Raw genomic sequence first — 19479 nt, forward strand, 5'->3', positions numbered from 1 at the left:
TTTCAAGCTGGGCAGTGGTGGTGCATGCCTTTAATCCCAGCACTCTGGAGGCAGAGGCAGGAAGATCTTGCTGAGTTCAAGGATATCCTGGTCTACAAGAGCTAGTTCCAGGACAGACTCCAAAGCTACACAGAGAAAGCCTGCCTCGGAAAAAAAAAAAAAAAAAAAAAAAAAAAAAAAAAAAAAAAAAAAAAAAAAAAAAAAAAGCTGTTTCCAGAAGGTATGTGTTTTTAAATATACAGTTTATGAGACTTGCTGCCAATATAGAAATAGATGTAAATGAATACAAAGATGATAGACATTAGGAACACAATCTTAGTAGGAAATACAGATGCTTCCAGAAGTAATGCTAACTCCATTTCATCCAAATGATACCACTTAGTATATATTAAATAGTTTGCCCTAGGGAGTATTTATTTTAAATGGCATTTATTTATTTATTTTATATTGGAATGCTTTCACTTACATTACTTGTTAACATGGGAATTTAATAAATAGGTACTTACCCTAAGCATGGGGCCATTTTGAAACACGTGTGGCTCATCACAAACCACACAGTATTCATTCAATACGGGGATCCGCTGTTCAGCAAACTCAATTGTCTGAATAAAACAATACAAAGAAATACACCAGTGAGGTTCCCAAATGATTTGAAAACCCAGCAAGGAGTAGGTGTTCCCACAGTGGACGATCTTAACTCATACCTGCACCAGGAAGCCTCGGTCTCGGATTGGAATGCATTTTGCACCATTTGTCTATAAAAAGCAAAGTTTTTTTTAAAACAGTAACTTTTCATTGGGCAGAATAAAGAAATTATAGCTTTTTCACCTTTCAGAAATGAATGCAGAAGACCAAATGAGTATTGTCAACTATTATGATATTAAAATATTGAATTTCAGTAGGAAATAATTTTGTCTTATTTGCATAATCTGCAATATTTGCCTAAACAAAGTGATATTCTTAATTTCTCATCTTTTAGTAGAAATACCTGTCATTATTACATGAAAAGAAAGTCAGTTTATTCTATCATTGATCAAAAACTGCCCACATTATCATTAGACTATTCACATCTTATCAGCTGCAATGATTCCTCCAGGAAAAATTAGACATCGGCTAGCAAAGGGCCCAGTACTAAATATCTAAGCGGGCCAAGTACATGGGAAAATAATCTGTTTTCTTTCATTTAAACTATCTGAAATTATCCTTCTGGGCTGAAACTATTATGGGACACATTCCCTTATGGAATTGATTGACATAACTTTCTCCATGTCATTAAAGCATACCTTTAAATGAACTTTTGGAATATTCATATAAAATGATAAAGATTGCCAAGTTTTCCTCAAACAAGCATAATTTGACAGTAGTATTTCTAATTTAATTGTAGGGGAAATCTCTGGAAGGATGACTTCCTAAATTCGGTCTCTTGTTTTTGTCCACTTACTTATGGCTGGGTGGATCATAGGACGCCTTAAACTGACACTCACAACATGCACATATCTAAACAGCAAACTAAAACTTCTATCAACCGTTTTTTGACTATGTAACTATATGTGCAATTTAAGTCTATCTGAAGTTGGCTTTAATGCCAATCACTAGAGAGGTAAATTTTCTGTAGAGTTGATTCACAGTCAATACCAACCATACAGTGATCAACTGAATCCACATCCTCACACAACCCCCCCCCCAAAAAAATAAACCTGCTTCAAGATTAGACGGGCATCAAGAAAATATTCATGTCAGGCTCTTAGACACTATCACCAACTATAATGTTCACACACAAAACTCTCTAATATTATTAAAGTATTATTCTTATTTATAAGACAAGTGTGGTCCTCCACTATTCATGAGGTGAAAGAAAAGATTAACAGAGCACACAAAAATAATTTGCCCCCTCGCAAAAATAAATAAATAATAAAAAAACACCCACAGCAAATTTAAAAACTAAACAAATAAAATGGACCTTGCATCTTTCCTCTCCCAGGTCTTATAAAAAAATGCATGCAAATTTCCTGCCCCTTAGCTACATTTAAGAAGGCAAGATGAAAGTTTACGCACAGGAGGCTGGGAAGAAGACGATGATGGTGTTAAAATACCGATAAGCCCTGAGGTAAGCGAGAGCCTCCTGCCCTCTGCGTTGGGTTCCTTGAAATGCTCGTTTTTCGATGACTTGGGGGCGCCGGAGTAAGACTTGCTGAGTAACTTGTGATTTTTCAGCCCATATAACTCTTCCATTCTGAGATTACTGGAGTAAGACCTGCTTAGCAGTTTGTGGGGCTTCAGGTTGGTATTGTGCTCACATCGCGGGTCACCCGAGCAAGAGCGAGTCAATAACTTATGCGACTTGAGCGTGAGGCAGTCCTCCTGCTTGCCCGCTGTGGGGCAGGGCCGGCCCAAGAGTTTGTGCGATTTGATGGTGGACATCGCCTGCTCGGCCCTGGGGTCGCTGGACAGCGAGCGCCCAAAGGTCCTGTGCGACTTGGCGCACACGTCATCAGCTTTGACAGTGCTGGAGCAAGTCCTCCGCAGCAGCTTGTGGGTTTTGGAGATGCCATCTTGTTCGGATTTCAATTTGGATTTACTTTTGCCACAACCAGGGGGAGGATAGCTGGGCGACCTTGGAGATGAGCAATAATTAACACTGGGGGAAACTGGACCTAATGTCAATGTCCCACTTAACCACGGTACATATGCTGCCACCTCACCAATAGCCTCCCTGTTAGGACCCAAACCAAAGACCAGTGCAGAATGGGTCACGGGAATGAAGCCACATCTGATACACACAAGATTCCAGCATGGTCTCTCCCTCCGACCTATCCCAGAACCCCACGAAGAACTGATTTTTGTAGGAATCTCTATATCATGTGAAAACAAAATCTAACTTTAGTAAACTTTATCAATATTGATTGAGAAAATAAATAAGTAAGTACATCTATGTTTTTGATGGAACACTTGTAATTCAGTCTTTTGTTCGAAGTCATAAAGAAAACAGACACCTAGGCAAGAAGGGAACCTTTGAACTGGGCATCGTGGGACTCTGGGCTGAGCACTGAGACAAGGATGAAGATGCCTGTTACCAACCTGCGCAAGGTAGAAAACAAATGCAGAGGAGACTTCACCTTCTTCTCTGACAGCTTCTTACCGTGCAGGCAACTGGACTTCTCTTTGCTCTGTTTCCACTGCTGAGTAACGAAGGTCTGCATGATCCTGTCAAACCAAAGGCAGCTCTGTTAGCACAGCCCCGATGCCATCTGCATGAACACTTCCAGGTTTTGTTTATTTGCTTGGGAAATTGGGGGTTGGTGGTGGTGGTTTTGCTTTGAAATGTACGTAGCTCTGCTTGGAACTTGCTACAAAAACCAAGCTGGCCTCAAACCCCCAGAGATCAGGCAGCCTCTGTCTTCCTAGTACTGGGATTAAAGGTGAGTGCCACCATACCAGTCAATACTGTGTCCACCAATACTTAGGTATTAATTGCAATGAGAACACATTGTCAAGAGAAAATACCACGACCGTGAGCAAAATGCTAAGTTCGGATTGTGCAAGAATTTTTATATTAAGGAATCCAGAATGTAAGAAATTGCCATGGGCCGGGCGTTGGTGGCATACGCCTTTAATCCCAGCACTCGGGAGGCAGAGGCAGGCGGATCTCTGTGAGTTGAGGCCAGCCTGGTCTCTAGAGCGAGAGCCAGGATAGATCCAAAGCTACACAGAGAAATTCTGTCTCAAAAAAAAAAAAAAAGAAAGAAAGAAAGAAAGATAAAGAAGAAATTGCCATGGCTTTTTTTTATGACAAGTTACATCATAGCAAGTGATTAAGAACTTACTTATTAATAAATTAAAATAAAGTACTGGCATGATTTAATTACTCAAATTATCAGAGAGTTTATGAAATAAAAGATTTAAAGAAAATTCTGAGAGTGGCCTACAGGATGAATAATTTTCACATATGAATTATTTAAGTGAAGCCAATTTTTCACTTGATTGCTGCATCTATGGTTTTTCTTCATGAGATAAAAAAACAAATTGTAAAACTCTATGTAGAAATAAATTATGCAATATATGGTCTTCAAGCACACACTAGTCCCCCCCATCTATCTGTATATGTATGTGCATGCTATTTTTCAGAAAAATTCTATATTCCTAGAATCTCTTAGTTATTATCATAAGGTTGGAATTCAGTAATTCCTAGTCTGTTTCCCACAGTATCTGCTTCCTTGGTGCTCCATGGAAAAGAATTCTGGAGTGCCAACTATGGACAATAGCATGTTGTCTGTAAAGGGCCTGACCTTCCAAGTCACAGGACAGAAGGGTCCCTTGATTCTGGTATCTCAGTAGATGTGAACTTTTAAAATTACATATTACATATAATACATGGGACATTTTAATTTTCTTTTGAAAAATCATTTCAAGTTTGACTGGATGTTGTGTTTCTTTTGCTGTTTCTACAAACTGCTTCTAGGAGGGAAAAGTAATACCATTATTTTGTTTATCAGCTAGACTATGCCAGGGACTAAAATGAAAGCTTTGTAAATTAAAAAAAAAATGTTCCCCTTAGTTCCAGTAAATAGTTATTATTCCACACATTGAAATAAGGCATATGTAAAGGGGAAAAGGTATGTATATATATAGTTATCATATTGTGCTATGATCACATGTGCTATAAAGATCACCTTCTCATAACACAGAGCCACTAGAATATTTAAATATTTATTAAGTGAAGGACAAATAGACAATTGGTGTCTCAGCCACTTTCTGAAAAGGGTTCAGGGTTGTCTGTACAAGAGCATACATAACATCTGGATGAGAGAGTGCACAAAGGCAACACCAGGGTTCACCTTCCCTTGATTTCTGAAGAACACACAAGAGTAGTACTGTAACTGTGGTCATGGTTAGTTTCAGCAAATATCATCTGCTAAAAACCTTTCTAATGGAGTTGATTTAAATTTTGGGTCATACAGTTCACATGTAGGTTGAATTTAACATTACAAATGCAGAACTTCACAAACTAGGAACTTCTACCTAATTTTACATTGGCATTTTACATGTCTTTAAGTCAAAAAAGACTCATACTACTTTCTCACCAGGAGCAGAACTTAACTTTGATCAAGTAGGCATGAAGTCATACATGGCTTCAGGGTTCTTGCCACTATTTCTGACATATTCAATCTTTTACTGACAAGCACCCCGTCACATGGATCACCACTGTGTCAGATCAGCCATGAAAAATTACTTAAGTATTTTCTCTTAAGCTCTTAAGAGATACTCATACAATAGTCACTCAATGCTAGACACATTCCACAATACATATATACATGGCAAAAGGGTACATACAGTTATGTGACAGACAGACCAGCACATGGGTCAAAAGGATTGAACTAGAAATAATAGATTTGGACGCTAGCACTTCCTGGTTGGCTGGCATTAATATGCTCTGGACTTCAGTTTCATCACTGAGTAACCATGATGCTAACAGTTCCAGTGAATCACAGAGTCTCCGTGAAGACCAATGACTAAAGAGTGTATTTGGAATGGCAGGAACACAAACTAAGCACACAGAGCACATTGAATGAAGTTATTTACATAGTAAAAATTGATCTAAATGATAAGCAGCCTACATTCCAAACCAGCATCCTTTCATATGTTTCAAGGAAGATAACCTCTTCGCATCTGAATCTTTTTTATGAACTATCATGATGATGAGATGGGAAATCTTAAACTATGTTATTTAGGCTAAATGGGAGCTGAAGAACCACAGCCAAAAACACTTATCAAAAGACATGAAAAATAATCTAGCCCATATTAACACATTCCCTTCATGCCTAAAATTCATTCTTAAAAGCAAGTAATGTTTTCAAAAACATTTACCACCATGCTGGATCTATGATTAGAACCAGTCTCCTAAGCACAAACCCCAGCATACAGCTTTCTTTATAGACACTGGTCTTCATACAAACTCATGTGATATTATCATGAGCCACTACAGGCAGAAAGCTGTTTATTCTCGGACATGTTATTTATTTAATTCTTGTCTTGTTTTGATCAACCCCATCCCACAAAAATAAAATTGCTTTAAAACAGTACCACAATATCACAGCCACCACACCAGTCAATACTGTGCCTACCAATACTTGGGTGTTTATTGCAGTGAGAACACATTATCAAGGGAAAATAACAGGACCAGGAGTAAAATGTTAAGTTAGATTAAGAAAACAAGAATGTAGGAAATTGTTATAGCTTTTTTATGACAAGTTAATCATAGGAAGTGTTGGGAGAGGTGTGGATGAGGTATCCCCAAAGTTGTGAGGATGAAAGAACTGTCCCTATTATTCATCTGTCATGTGGCAGCATGGGTAAGGGAGAGATGCCCCCCAGCCAACACCCCTCCCCCCAACCCTGCTCCTTCCCATTATGCCTGAGGCAGGTGGGAGAATTGGCCCTCAGGTCAGAAGGGCAGAAAGCTACCTCTGCCTGCCACCAGCTGCAACATTTAGGAGAGCAGACCCTGTACCTTGCTTGGGCAGCACAAGAGAACCAACCCCATTGGCAGAAGCTTGGGTGAGCCAGCACAGATATTGTGAGCATGGAAGAGCTGTCCCCATTACTTACCTGTCATGTGTTGGCACAGGTAGAAGAGAGATGTCCTGCCACACCCTACCTAAGTCCCTCAATGCCTTAAGAGTGGGAGAGCTAGCCCTGCCACTCATCTTCTGCGGCACTCAGGAGAGTGGCCCCTATGCCTAGCCTGGGCAACACAGTAGAGCTGGCCCTGAAGTGTAGGTGTGGGAGAGTTGACCTTAATGACAAGAAAGCAGGAGAACTGCCCTTGATTGTCTCTGCCAAAGGGTGAACTCACCAATGCAATGCAGGAAAGCTCATCCTGGTGGTGAGGACAAGAGACAGGGGGCTGGCCAACAAACCCTGTACATATCCAAGCCTAGATCCAGTGTTATGGATTGGCCCACCTCAGTCTCCACTCCATCTCTGATCTTCTGGAGCACCTGAAGGGATCGGTCCTGTAGTCCCAGAGCTTCAGAATTTCAATAACACAAGGCAACAACAGAATAACCAAGAGGAGTTCCAGTGAGGGCCCAGCATCAATAATGTAGCAGAAACTAGAGGCCTTGAACCAGACCAATGACTTTGCACTGAACACTTGCAAGTAAAGATACATGAACAAAACGATTTACTACGTGACTCACTATGTCACACTACAGATTCTTTCTCCTTTTTTTACTTTTCTTTTTTCTCTTAAATTTTATAGGGGAGGGGGCTTGCTTCAAGGACAGAGGGTGGATATACAAGGACAAGAAACGAAAGGGATTGAGATGCATGATGTGAAAGACACAAAGAATGAATGAAAAGAAAGCTTAGAAAAGAAAACACAGGCCCGAGGTAACATAATGTAGAGGTGTTCCCAATCTTCTCTCCAAGATAGGTAAGCCATGGACTCATATAAGAAACAGAGTCTAGCTGAAAGAAATAATACCAATTGCACTGGAGAAAGCCCCTTAATTCTAGAACAGACATTTGAAGATGCCCCCTGTGAATCTTTGAGAGAGAACATTGCATACTATAATGTACTAAACATCCCTTGTAAATTAAATTTAGCTTTAGAGACACAGAATTCTAAATGTTATGGGTTAATTATCTGATGCTGCATTTGTGTGCACATCTAGACTCAACACTGAGCCGCTAAAAGAGCAGCTCCCCCTACTTCAAATGCAATCATGCATAATTCATATCTGAGAAAAGTTACCTTGGTGTAGTGTCATAAAAAGTGGGACAATTCTAGAGGTCTAAGATATGGACAAGCCCAGACATCACATAAGACTGCCGGCACCAGTGAAAAGGAAGCTGACACAGAAAATTGTGAAGTATTTTCCCTTCGAACATTACTCAATAAAGGCTGACATATGATGAAAATGAAAATTCATTAAACTGAAAGGGAAAGACGTGGGCTGCATCCTGATCCAGGAACTAAACCACTGCATTAGTGCACAGGATCTGACAGGCTCTTACTAAATCAAGTTTATGGATTTGGAAGAATAAATAGTCCTTCAAGAATTCTTACAAATTCTAAAAGCTGGAATTCTGACAATTACAGCACTTATTATTTATATTCTGACCATAGTTAACCGGGGTATATGTCAATATTTTCAGTCACCTTTTTGGTCCTTATCTACAGATAGAAGACAAGAAGTTAGAATTGGAATGTGCACAAAGGGGAACCCATGATGTTGGCTATGACAGCCATTATGAGGACCAGTGAGATGGCTCAGCACCTAAAAAATTTTGTCATGAAGCCTGACAACCCCAGGACCCACATAAAATTGGGAGAAGAAAACCAACTCCAGCTCTCTTTCTCTTCCGGTCCCAGGCGCTTCAGGAGCCGCTGGATACCGTTCAGACATGGCCAAGTCCAAGAACCACACCACACACAACCAGTCCAGGAAGTGGCACAGAAATGGCATCAAGAAACCCCGATCACAAAGATACGAATCTCTTAATGGGGTCGACCCCAAGTTCCTGAGGAACATGCACTTTGCCAAGAAACACAACAAGAAAGGCCTGAAGAAGATGCAGGCAAACAATTCGAAGGCCATGAGGGCACGCGCAGAGGCCATCAAGGACCTTGTGAAGCCCAAGGTGGTGAGGCCCAAGATGCCAAAGGGCCCCAGCCACAAACTCAGCAGCCTTGCTTTCATCACTCACCCCACGCTTGGGAAACGGATTAGAAGCTACATGGCCAAGGGTCGCAGGCTCTGCCAACCAAAGTCAAAGGTTCAAACCAAGGCAGAGGCCTCGGCTCCAGCTAAGGCCCCGGCTTCGGCTCCAGCTCAGGCTCCCAAAGGTTCCCAGGCCCCTGTGAAGGCCCCATAGAAAAGGTTTCTTCCAGTGTGAAGACAGATAGACTGGTGTGACACGCCTACACACTATCTGCAGGTGATCATGCCCTGTACCGTTTTTACAAATAAACTTGAGGCAAGACCTGTTTTAAAAAAAAGAAAGAAAGAAAAAGAAAGAAAACCAACTCCACAAAACTGTGTGACACACACATACCACTTTAAAAAAAAAAGATGATAGATAGATGATGGTGATGATGACGGCGATTGATAGACAGACAGACAGACAGACAGACAGATGATAGGACTGCCATTATGAGAAATGGAATACAACTTCCTCAAACAATTAAAATAGAACTAGCAGGTGGTGTAGCAAGTCTACTTGTAAGTATTTATCCAGACAAATGAAATCTGTAGAGAAACGACTTCTGCACATTCACATCTGCTGCAACACTATTCAAAATAGACCTGAGACAGAAACAAACTAAGGGCCATCAGAGATGACTACATTGGCTGGGAGTGGTGGTGTAGACCTGCAAATTGAGCACTTAGGAGGCTGATCAATACTGGAGGGCCCAGCCTGAGCTACATAGTCAGGCAAGAAACCAAAATAATGAAACAGAGGCAAGGACAGATGAAATATGATTCCATAAGGTATCAGAATCCTGTCATTCGCAAAATCATGGGGCGAACTGAGGACTATATTAAGTGACCAAAGCCAATCACGGAAGAAAAGCCCCACATGCTCTCATTTCTATGAAGAATCTAAAAATGTTATCTCACTCCTGTGCACAAACTAAACGCACTGATATTATGGACGAGCATGGTAGTCAGAGGATGGAAACAGTAGAGAGGTGGGCAGCAGAGAGTTAAAGAAAGGAGTAGTAACTTACAAAAAGATAGGAATTAGAAGTTCTGTGCGCTGTTGCTCAACACCATGATTACAGGTAAGGATTCTGTCTGTGTATTTAAAAAAGCTGATTTTGACTCTTTTCATCACTAAGATATGATGCTGAGGAAACAAATATTTTGAACTTATATAGAATCACCACATACTGTCCCAATACTGTGCAAAATTTTTATGCACTGCTAAAGAAAGCAATACTTTAAAAATAAAACAAGATTTACCAGAAAACCCCCATTTGTATTTTGGTATTACTGACAAAAGTTTTAATTTGTAAAGTGAAGCATCCCACAGTGCGTGCCTGTTTATGCGTTTTCCAAACACAATATAGGTCTACATAATAAATGTATATGTTATCTGTTGGCGTGTTTTAGAGTTAAACGTCAGTGGATAAGAAAAGATCTCTCCTATTCATTTGGAGTAGTCTGATATCCTTTTACGGAAGGCTGAAGTTCATCTATCTGAATATAGAACTGCATTCCCTATTCAAGAAAGGTCAGCAAAGGAGACCATGTGGACAGCATAGTTATTTCCCTCAGGCAAACCACAAGCACTCAGGATCCACACATTTGAAATGGCCCCAGCATCTGCAGCCTCACTTACAACAGTGTGTAACTGACTTCAGACAGGCTGAGAAGTCAACACCTGTATCTATAACTCAGCACTGCTCTTTTCTACTCAAAGTCATAATGTGTGCTGGCCTTGTATCTGGCTCTATAGATAATGTTTCCTTTTTTCATTTTTTTAAACCCAGGGTTTTAGGTAAAACCGACTTAAAAATTAGAAAGCAAAAGTGAATTAGAGCTTAAAACATACTATTATTAAGTCCCTGTGAGATTTTATGAGTATAATAAACAAGAGCTTCGTTCATCTTTTCTCCACAGTTCGAACCTATCATCATTTTTTCTACTTCACATCTATTAATAACACCAAAGTATGCCAGAATCTTAGTGACTACATAAATGATAGGTCATAAATGCTAATGACGACATATTGAAGAAAGTATCTGCCTATTCAAATAAATTCTAAGCATACTATGTTTGGGGGAACCATGTCCATTTGTAAAGAGACACATTAAGATATTATTAATAAAGGACCAAGAAATAAAGAGAGAGCTCGAAAACTCACAAATGAGTACTTCACAGGCATGGGAAAGAGGAATGGCTCAGAGACATTGGGAGCTAACCAGCTACCTTCTCCAAGCCACATGAATAAGCAGCAAAAGCCACCAACTGAATATTGGGAGGGGCAGCTATAAAAGGCTGTTGTGCAGCAGGACAGAAAAATGAACTTAAACAAGTCAGCTCACGATGAGTCCCACAGGAGAAAGCTCTCCAAATACTGATCCACCTCCCTGCCTTTGCTTTTCTGTTGACACATTAGAGAGAGAGGCCCCAAGTCCATATGAGCAAGAAGGGTAGAGTGTGGGGTGTGGAAGGGTGAATGGATATGGATGAGGGGCCCAGGAAGCTGGAAAGGGAGCTCTGAGAACTGAATCATAGATACAGCACTTTGCACCGAGATGATGTCCTATCCCTAGGGACTCACTTGAAAGAGATGTGAGTAAATAAAACTGAGTAAAATGAAAATACCATTCTCTTGAAAAGCAATTCAGTTTTTACTCTTCAGCAAACTTACTTTTTTAGCTGATGTCCCAATCCGAATCGCTCTTTTGTAGAGATCTGAAAGACATCAACTGTGGGCACTGGAAAGAGGGGGGAATACACAGTTAAATATTGACTTGAAACTCAGCCACAAATGATGACTGAGTTATTATTAGTGTACATTTGCAGATACACCCCCTCACACACACCATTCTTGGCAGCATTATTTAAATTACATCAAGTGTTAAGGAGAAGATCATTACAGGTTGTGTATTAATGTAAATATCTGCATATGTTAATGTATAGTACATAGAAATATGAAGAGAAATCCCAAAATGAGCAGTAGTTTCAGCAACCTCACTTAGGACAGTTCAGGGAATATTTTAAAAATTACAATGAAACATGCTAGTATATAACATGATTTTTTAAACAGTGAGAGATGAGGTTAAAGTATAGACTTAATTCTCACTGTACGGCCTCTTGATGGGGTGCATATTTCACTATATGAACATGTATGTATATATATACATACATACACACATACATACATACATACATGTGTGTGTACACTTAAGTAAATAACTTTTAAAGTTAGTGACTTACCATAAATAATTATTTGGAGAAGTGAAATTGATTATTTAATTTTCAGGGTTTTAACTTTGAAATGTTTATTTGACATTCAAGTAGAAGAGTGAAAATGACATTAAAAATAAAAGGCATTCAAGCAGATGTATATGTTGTGAATCAGAGGTAAAGTTGTGAATCAGAAACAGCCATCACATACACATATGGAAAATTGTAATGTTAAAGCTACTCAGGACAAAGAATGCTGGGACAGAGGCTGTGCATGCCTGGGTATTCAGACATCCATTATAGGAGCCTGGTGAGGGACAGCCAAGAGCATGGAGACTCCAGAACACTAGTTAAACCCACATTCACAAAATGCTTTCAAGAAAGGGAAACAACAGGATTTACCAATTAAGATGGTGTACTAAAATGAGTCCTCAAAACTGGTCACAGAACTATTAGCAATATTAAAGTCATGGTGAACACTGATTTGTGTGTGAAGTGATGGCTCCATAATCTGGTGTGAGTGGATTTTAAAAGAGGAAAGAAAAGGAATAAATTGAGCAGAGAAAACTCTAATAATAAAATCTGACAGTAAACACTGTACTTCAGGACCAGCTGAAAGGGAATTTGAGGTCAAGTGTTTTATTTAATTTTTCAGATTGAAAAAAAATATTTCTTGGTGAGCATCTACTGAGAGGCAAAAAAAAAAAAAAAGAGGAAAAGTACAGGAAGGAAAGGAACAATCACTGGAGTGTTGTAATTACATGAAAGGGGAGGAAAATTTGTGCACAAATCACAAATCACAGTGTGACACCACATGGGCATCAAATGTGCCAGGAAAAATAAGGGTTGGGATGACTAGAGCAAGTGCCGTCCTTCTAAAGGCCACACTCAGATCACACATGTTCCACAGCACTTAGCCCACACTGTCCTACCTGGGGATGGAAGACTCCATTCTCCAGACACCCATCATTTCCATCCTGAAAATGGTCTAACCCTTCTGTAAAAGTGAAGGAGACTGTGGACATTGGTCCAATCTCATGTGTTCAAACAAGAAATCACTGCATTAAAAGGAAATTCCTAAAATTGTTTTCAATATTTTTCCAAAGGAAAGGATAAGCAATGAGTAGCTAGAGAGATGCCTCCATGGTTAAACGTGTTTACTGCTCCAGCAAAGGACTCCGGTTCAGATCCCAGAACCCACATAGTGGCTCATAATTGTCTGTAACTCCAGCTGTGGAGATCTGATGCTCTGTCCTGGCCTCTCAGTGCACCAGGCATGTCCATGGTGCTCAGATGCATATGTAGGAAAACACTCATAAAATAAGACTAAATCTTTAAAATACAAGAAAATGAAACACATTGTGTTCTCCCTAAGGTTTCAAAGGTAAAATCTTCTCACAGACAGATAAAAAGTGACTAAGAAGAGAAAGGAGAGAAACCTAAACGGCCTTTGCCTACTTTTAAAGGTCCAAATACTCTAGAAGAATTAAAACCCTTCAGTGAGAAAGTAAATGGGATACATAGAGAAAATTATAATGTTTGACAATGATGTTTATCCAATATATTACATGTAATTCTAAAACATAAAAAAAAAATTGAGGTGCTAGATATAGGAGATATCCCTATATGGGGACATTTTCTTAGAGCATTGGTGAAATAATTAGAATACTAGTCTCTTTTTTTATTTGAATTACAAACAAGATTGAATTACATGACAATCCCAGTTCCCTTCTCCCTTCCCTCCTCCCCTATCACCCCCCCAACTAAAACCCTACCTATCACATATCCATCCTTTCTTCTAATCTACACCTGACTCAACCTTTCTGCTCCCTCGTGACCTCTGCATCCTTCCTCTTCTTCCCTTCTCATTCTTGTAGCTCCCCCCCCCCTTCCCATGCTCTCAATTTGCTCAGGGGATCATGACCCTTTCCCCTTCTCCAGGGGACAAAGTTTGTCTCCTTGTTTACTAGTTTCTCTGGCAGTGTGGATTGTAGGCTGGTAATCCCTTACTCTATGTCTAAAATCCACATATGAGTGGGTACATATCATGTAAAACACCCAATTTTAAACCTAATCATTGTGTAAAAAGTGCCAATACTTTATTAAAATTATTAATTTTTAAGGAAACTATAAATAATAAGTACTGACTCACTCAGTCACTACCAATACAATCTAAATGACCTAAAAACTTAGAATATACCAAAACAGTTCACAAAATTCTACTTTAACAATATTCCAAAGCTCAAGTGATAAAATGACTAATCTAATACTGTGAAAATGAATGTAATTAACTATAACTAATTCTATTTAATGAATTAATATAAAACAATAGGCAAGGAAGCAGCATGGAGGGTAGAGGGAACCTCGATTCTATCTGTAATTTTCATTAACTGTAAAATCATTTATAAAACATTATAACAATGTTTTTAAAAACTTGGTAACTTCCTCAAAACCAGTAATACAAGTTGAAAAATACAGTGAACTCTAAAGTTTGACTAAGTAAGCCAGTACTTGCGAATAAACTCTTCTGAAATAGTTAAGCTTCATCAAAAGAGAAAGGAAAAGGAGACCACAGCTGTACTAATATATACAAGTAGAAACTGTGACAAACATCCTTGTATAAGGAAGGTAAATATCACTGCTTGAGAGATGTCTGTGGAGTAGCTGTACCTAAACAGAGTTTCTATAGCAGTACTCAGGAAATGACCAACAAAGGGATGGAAAGAAGTTAATGGAGGAAGCCTGCAGACAAACAGTCTCCATGACAAGACATGGCCACTGAACTCATGGAGTCACCACAGCTGTAGTTAGCTGCAAAGGATTTGCATAAGACTGAGACTCTGCTTAGAAGGCCCTACCCCTTACTATGGGTCTACAACAGTGATTCTTAACCTGTGGGTCATGATCCCTCTGGAGCCCTTTGTAGTCTGAACAACCCTTCCACAAAAGTTGCCTAAAACCATCTGCATATCATATATTTACATTATGATTCATAACAGCAGCAAAATTACAGTTGTGAAGTAGCAATGAAAATAATTTTATGGTTGGGGGGTGACCACAACATGAGAAAATGTATTAAAGGGTCACAGCATTAGGAAGGTTGAGAATCAGGCAAGTTAATGTTTTCTTCAGTGGTGTAGCCCCTAGTAAGTTGCCAGCATCACTAGACTCATGCTCATCCAAGGAATCATAATTAAACTCAGTGGAAGACAAACACATGCATACATGCACACACACACACACACACACACACACACACACACGGATACAGACACACACACACACACACAGACCACAGACATACACAGGACATCAAAGTAGAAGGGATCTGTTGTCAGAAGAAGGGCTTCAGCAGAAGAGTGAGGGGGTGGGAGAGGTTAGTGGGGGTGAAAATGGTGAAAATGCATATATGCACTCTGATCATCTAAGCAATAATGAGATGATTTAAACAAAAGAGCTTATTAATGACAATTGTTCAACATTTTCAACCAAACAGGGTTTGTGCCTATAATCAGGAACTGGACTTATAGATCAGCAATTTTATGTAACACATATTACTATAACAAACTTAATCATTTTTAAAGCATATATAATAAAAATTATCTTTCTTTTTGAAGTTTTCTCCTTTTCTTCTATTCACAGAAAGACTAACCCCAACTAAATACTATACTTCAGATTAGTGTTGTTCATACATTTCTATAACATAGGAGTAAAACCTTTCAAAGAGAACTGTTAAGTAGGCCAGTCTAAATCTTGGATTAGTTACAAATTTTTACAAGTTACTTTTGCTATAAATATTGATACCTTCGAAGAAAAACTATAAAACACCCCTAAAGAAATACTGTCTCACTTAATCACACTCCCACCTCCCAAGGCTCAGGTATCATCTCATAAGAGTGGGCAGAAAGATTCTAAGAGCCAGAGGTACTGGATGAATACAGCAAAATTGTGTTTTTTGGACATGGCAGGTCTGTTACACACATGAGTTCACAGCATCTGTGACTAAATGCACAAGATCAAGCCAACCAAAATCACAGAATGCATGTAAGAGACTCCCTAAATGCCACCCACCAGCTCGCTGGGTCCTGGCAATTGATGGCTACTGTCACAGAGTGAGCTTTCTTCAAGGATTTAAGAGACTATCCAAGCATCAATAGATGGCCCATGCAACTAGCAACAGCACTAAGTGAGTTCAGATAGTTTTAAAGGAGAGGGACACAGAGGGGCCAGATGGGGGAGGAGAGACAGAGAATAATCTGTTTCTCCATAACATGGGTTGTTCTTGGCATGTCCTTTTGTGCTCCTCCCAGATGGAATAATAAGAGTGGGCTTTACTTTGGATTAACCATCATCTTACCCATTATTATTCAGAATGATGTTTCCAAGCATGGACTGTCCTCCTGACTGTATACAACATGAACTCAAGTGAACTTGGCTCACATGACCTTGATTAGCCCTCAGAATGCAAATTGTCTGATGCCCTAAATAAAGCTGTTTATTACATGAGACCACACTGCCAAATAGAGTAGTAACAGGTCACAAAATCTTGGAGACCCAAAATAAAAACAATTTATTGCGCAAACAGTTTATTAAGACTGTTTGCTCTCAGGAGAACCCAGTAAATGGATATGAGGAATAAAAGAAAGAGCAATCACACATAATATGAATAGAGTTACTTGTGATCAATATATGTGTTTGATTACATGGATGTAGACTTCATTTTCATCTCATAAATAACTCAATGTTATTCCCAGTTTAAATATTAAAAGAAAAAAGTTCAGGCCTGACAGCCCCATTTGCTTGAACCACTGTGGGGATAAAGACAAGCAGACATGCCTTGCCCAGCATAGTGAAAGGAGCCTAAGGACCTGGATGTGTTGAGCATGAGGCAGACTGTAATCACTGACATAGGTGCAGGCCAGATGATTCTGAATCCACAGTTGGTCGTTTTATACCCACCATGGTGTATTTCCAACTTAGTGAGACATTTAAACCCTCCAGCTTCATATCCCACCTGACTGAAAAGCAGCAAGAAGAACTGCAGTAAACCTCAACTAAGCCTAAGAAAGCCCATGAAGAACAAAATCTTGGAGTGGTTTACCATGCATCAGTAGGTAGCTAGATTAACATGAGCAGATTAAATTGAAATTGAAGTGTGTGTGTGTGTGTGTGTGTGTGTGTGTGTGTGTGTGTGTGTGTGTGTACATTCACTAGTAGAAAGGCATTTTAGCCCTCTGATGAGTTTGGGCAAAATTTCTTTGTGGTAGAATCCTTTTTTTTTTTTTTAAATAACAGTCAGCTGAATACAGCAGCACTATTCTATAGGAATTCAAAAAGCAAAAATGCTACCATGACCTCCACTTGTTAACTGTTTCCTAAGCTAAATTCTCTGGAAGCCATGAGTTGGATGAACAGGAAAAAAACAAAAACAAAAACCAAATCTAAGGTCAATCCAACATATAGATATTGAGCGACAATTGTACTCAAAGCTTCTGAGGTTTTGTTTTGGTTTTTTTTTTCCTCAAAGAAACTGTTCACTTTATGGAAGCCTATGCAGTTTATCACTATCTATTTTATTTCCTTAATTATATGGTGATAAATCATCTTGCTTAGCACAGAGCCTACACCATTATCAAGGTACTTAACACTTAAGTTCAGAGTTATCAAATGAACACTCATTTTGCTTAAATCACAGTACATAGTTAATCTTGAAAACAACAGAAAAGTAAGACTAACCTGGGCCATTTAAATACTGTGTAAGTGAACAGTGTAGTCGGACGATAATAGGTTCCGTTCGAATCACTTCCCAGGCCACAGCAATCTCCTCCTGCACAAATATATTGAATAGATAAGTTTGGCATCATTTGGACCTTAAAATAAAAAACAAATCATAACTTAAGCTAATGGAATACATAAATTGTAAAGACCTACAAATTATTTTAAAAAAAACAGTGTTGTGTAAAAAGGAGGCCAAAGTACTCTTTCATTTTTGCCTTTATGTGTGACAAGTAAAAATGAGAACTTATATATTGAAGTACTATAATTAAAACACAGACGTTTCAGGATATATGGAAAAACAATGAAAAAGATGTATTCTCTCAGCTTCATTGAGTAGTCTTCATAAATCACTTTAACAAAGGCAGTATGTAATGGTGCTGTAAAGCAATCCAAAATTGAGTTTCTTAAGATAAAGATGAATGTACTTTAAACGTGCTGGTCATATAATAGAAATTAATACTCACATCCAGAAAGCTGACATCAATGTGTAGATCAATATCTACGTCATCAATAGCTCCATATTCCCTGAAAGCAAAGATTAACATGAGTGTTTTCATTTTCCTTAATAGTATGTGACTGGTTATTGTAATTAAAACTGTAGTCACTAATTCTGATTGCTATTTTTTAGGATTAGAAATGACTTTGGATATGAATGAAGTCTACTTGAACTGACATCTTTCTTCTGCCTATTTGTACTACAGAACATATATATATATGGTTTTTCGAGACAGTGTTTCTCTGTGGCTTTGGAGGCTGTCCTGGAACTAGCTTTTGTAGACCAGACTGGTCTCGAACTCACAGAGATCCGCCTGCCTCTGCCTCCTGAGTGCTGGGATTAAAGGTGTGTGCAACCACCGCCGCCGGGCTTCAGAACATGTATATATTATGTATGCTTTTGCATATACAAATTTAAGGATTCCTTGGTCCATGATGGTACCAAACAGCCCCAGTTCCCTGAGGCGCATTAGTGTCCCTATGTGACTGCTCTAGGTTCACCACCCACTCAGAGTACAAGGAGCTGATTTTAAAGGCAAGAAAGGAGTTTCTGATGTGAGGAAATATAAGGAACATAAAATGGTCCAGGTGCTGTTTTTTACACAGCATTGTGTTTTTTGTGTAGGTACCCCGAAGTCTGATACAGTGACATGCAACTACATAATGATAATGTGACCCACATAAGGCATTCCGGTCAATACCCAATTTGGGATTCATTTCTTCCCTTGTTTTTCTTTCTTTTTATGCATATGTTAAGCCAGCACTCTGCCCGTGAGCTCTATTCCTGGGTTAATAAAGACATTATGAAGACCAAGTTTTGTACAGCATTTTTTCATTTAATGAAAAGAAAAAATAATATTCTTCATATATGTGCCTATATTCTTATATGCTCATATAATTCTTATGAAGTTGTGAATAGTATAGAGAATCAGAAATAACCAAAATTACAGAAGTTAGTAGACAATACTTAAATTGAGCTCATAACTGACAGAAAATGTCATCAGGATTTTATGTGCATGTGACAATTTAATGTCCACAAAACATGGCTGGTGATGTAGGTCAATTGGGAGAGTGCTCACTAGGCATACTTGAAACACTGGGATCAATCCCCAGGTACTACATAAAACCATGGTGGTGCACGCCTGGAAGTAAAGTCAGGAGCACTGTAAGTTCAAGATTAGCCTCAGTTACATAGTGTGTTCAAGGCCAGTCTGGATTTATGAGCAATAAAGGAGACTAAGAGGGAGGGGGAAGGAAAGACGAGCTGGGGACAGAAAGGGGG

At 39.0% G+C, this 19479-nt stretch overlaps 2 protein-coding genes across 4 annotated transcripts in view; one reads left to right on the plus strand and one right to left on the minus strand.

Moving 5' to 3' along the window:
- Parp8 (poly(ADP-ribose) polymerase family member 8) overlaps positions 1-19479 on the minus strand; it is a 169188-nt gene that overhangs the window by 38165 nt on the left and 111544 nt on the right. For all 3 annotated transcript variants that reach the window (XM_027401423.2, XM_027401422.2, XM_027401421.2), the window contains exons 9-15: positions 18167-18227; positions 17661-17751; positions 11386-11452; positions 3079-3204; positions 2056-2614; positions 705-755; positions 507-602 (exon numbers count right to left, since the gene is read on the minus strand). In XM_027401423.2, coding sequence (XP_027257224.1) covers positions 507-602; positions 705-755; positions 2056-2614; positions 3079-3204; positions 11386-11452; positions 17661-17751; positions 18167-18227 — 1051 coding nt within the window. The remainder of the gene's footprint in view (positions 1-506; positions 603-704; positions 756-2055; positions 2615-3078; positions 3205-11385; positions 11453-17660; positions 17752-18166; positions 18228-19479) is intronic.
- Positions 8361-8992, plus strand: LOC100774945 (60S ribosomal protein L29). Its single transcript, XM_027401424.2, has one exon. The coding sequence runs from the start codon at positions 8410-8412 to the stop codon at positions 8878-8880; it is 471 nt and encodes a 156-aa protein (XP_027257225.1). The 5' UTR covers positions 8361-8409; the 3' UTR covers positions 8881-8992.

Source organism: Cricetulus griseus, chromosome 2 (genome assembly GCF_003668045.3).
Source record: "Cricetulus griseus strain 17A/GY chromosome 2, alternate assembly CriGri-PICRH-1.0, whole genome shotgun sequence".
Lineage (NCBI taxonomy): Eukaryota > Metazoa > Chordata > Mammalia > Rodentia > Cricetidae > Cricetulus > Cricetulus griseus.

Excerpts from the sequence above, each read along its gene's own strand:
- LOC100774945 (XM_027401424.2), top strand. The coding sequence starts at position 8,410 with ATGGCCAAGTCCAAGAACCACACCACACACAACCAGTCCAGGAAGTGG.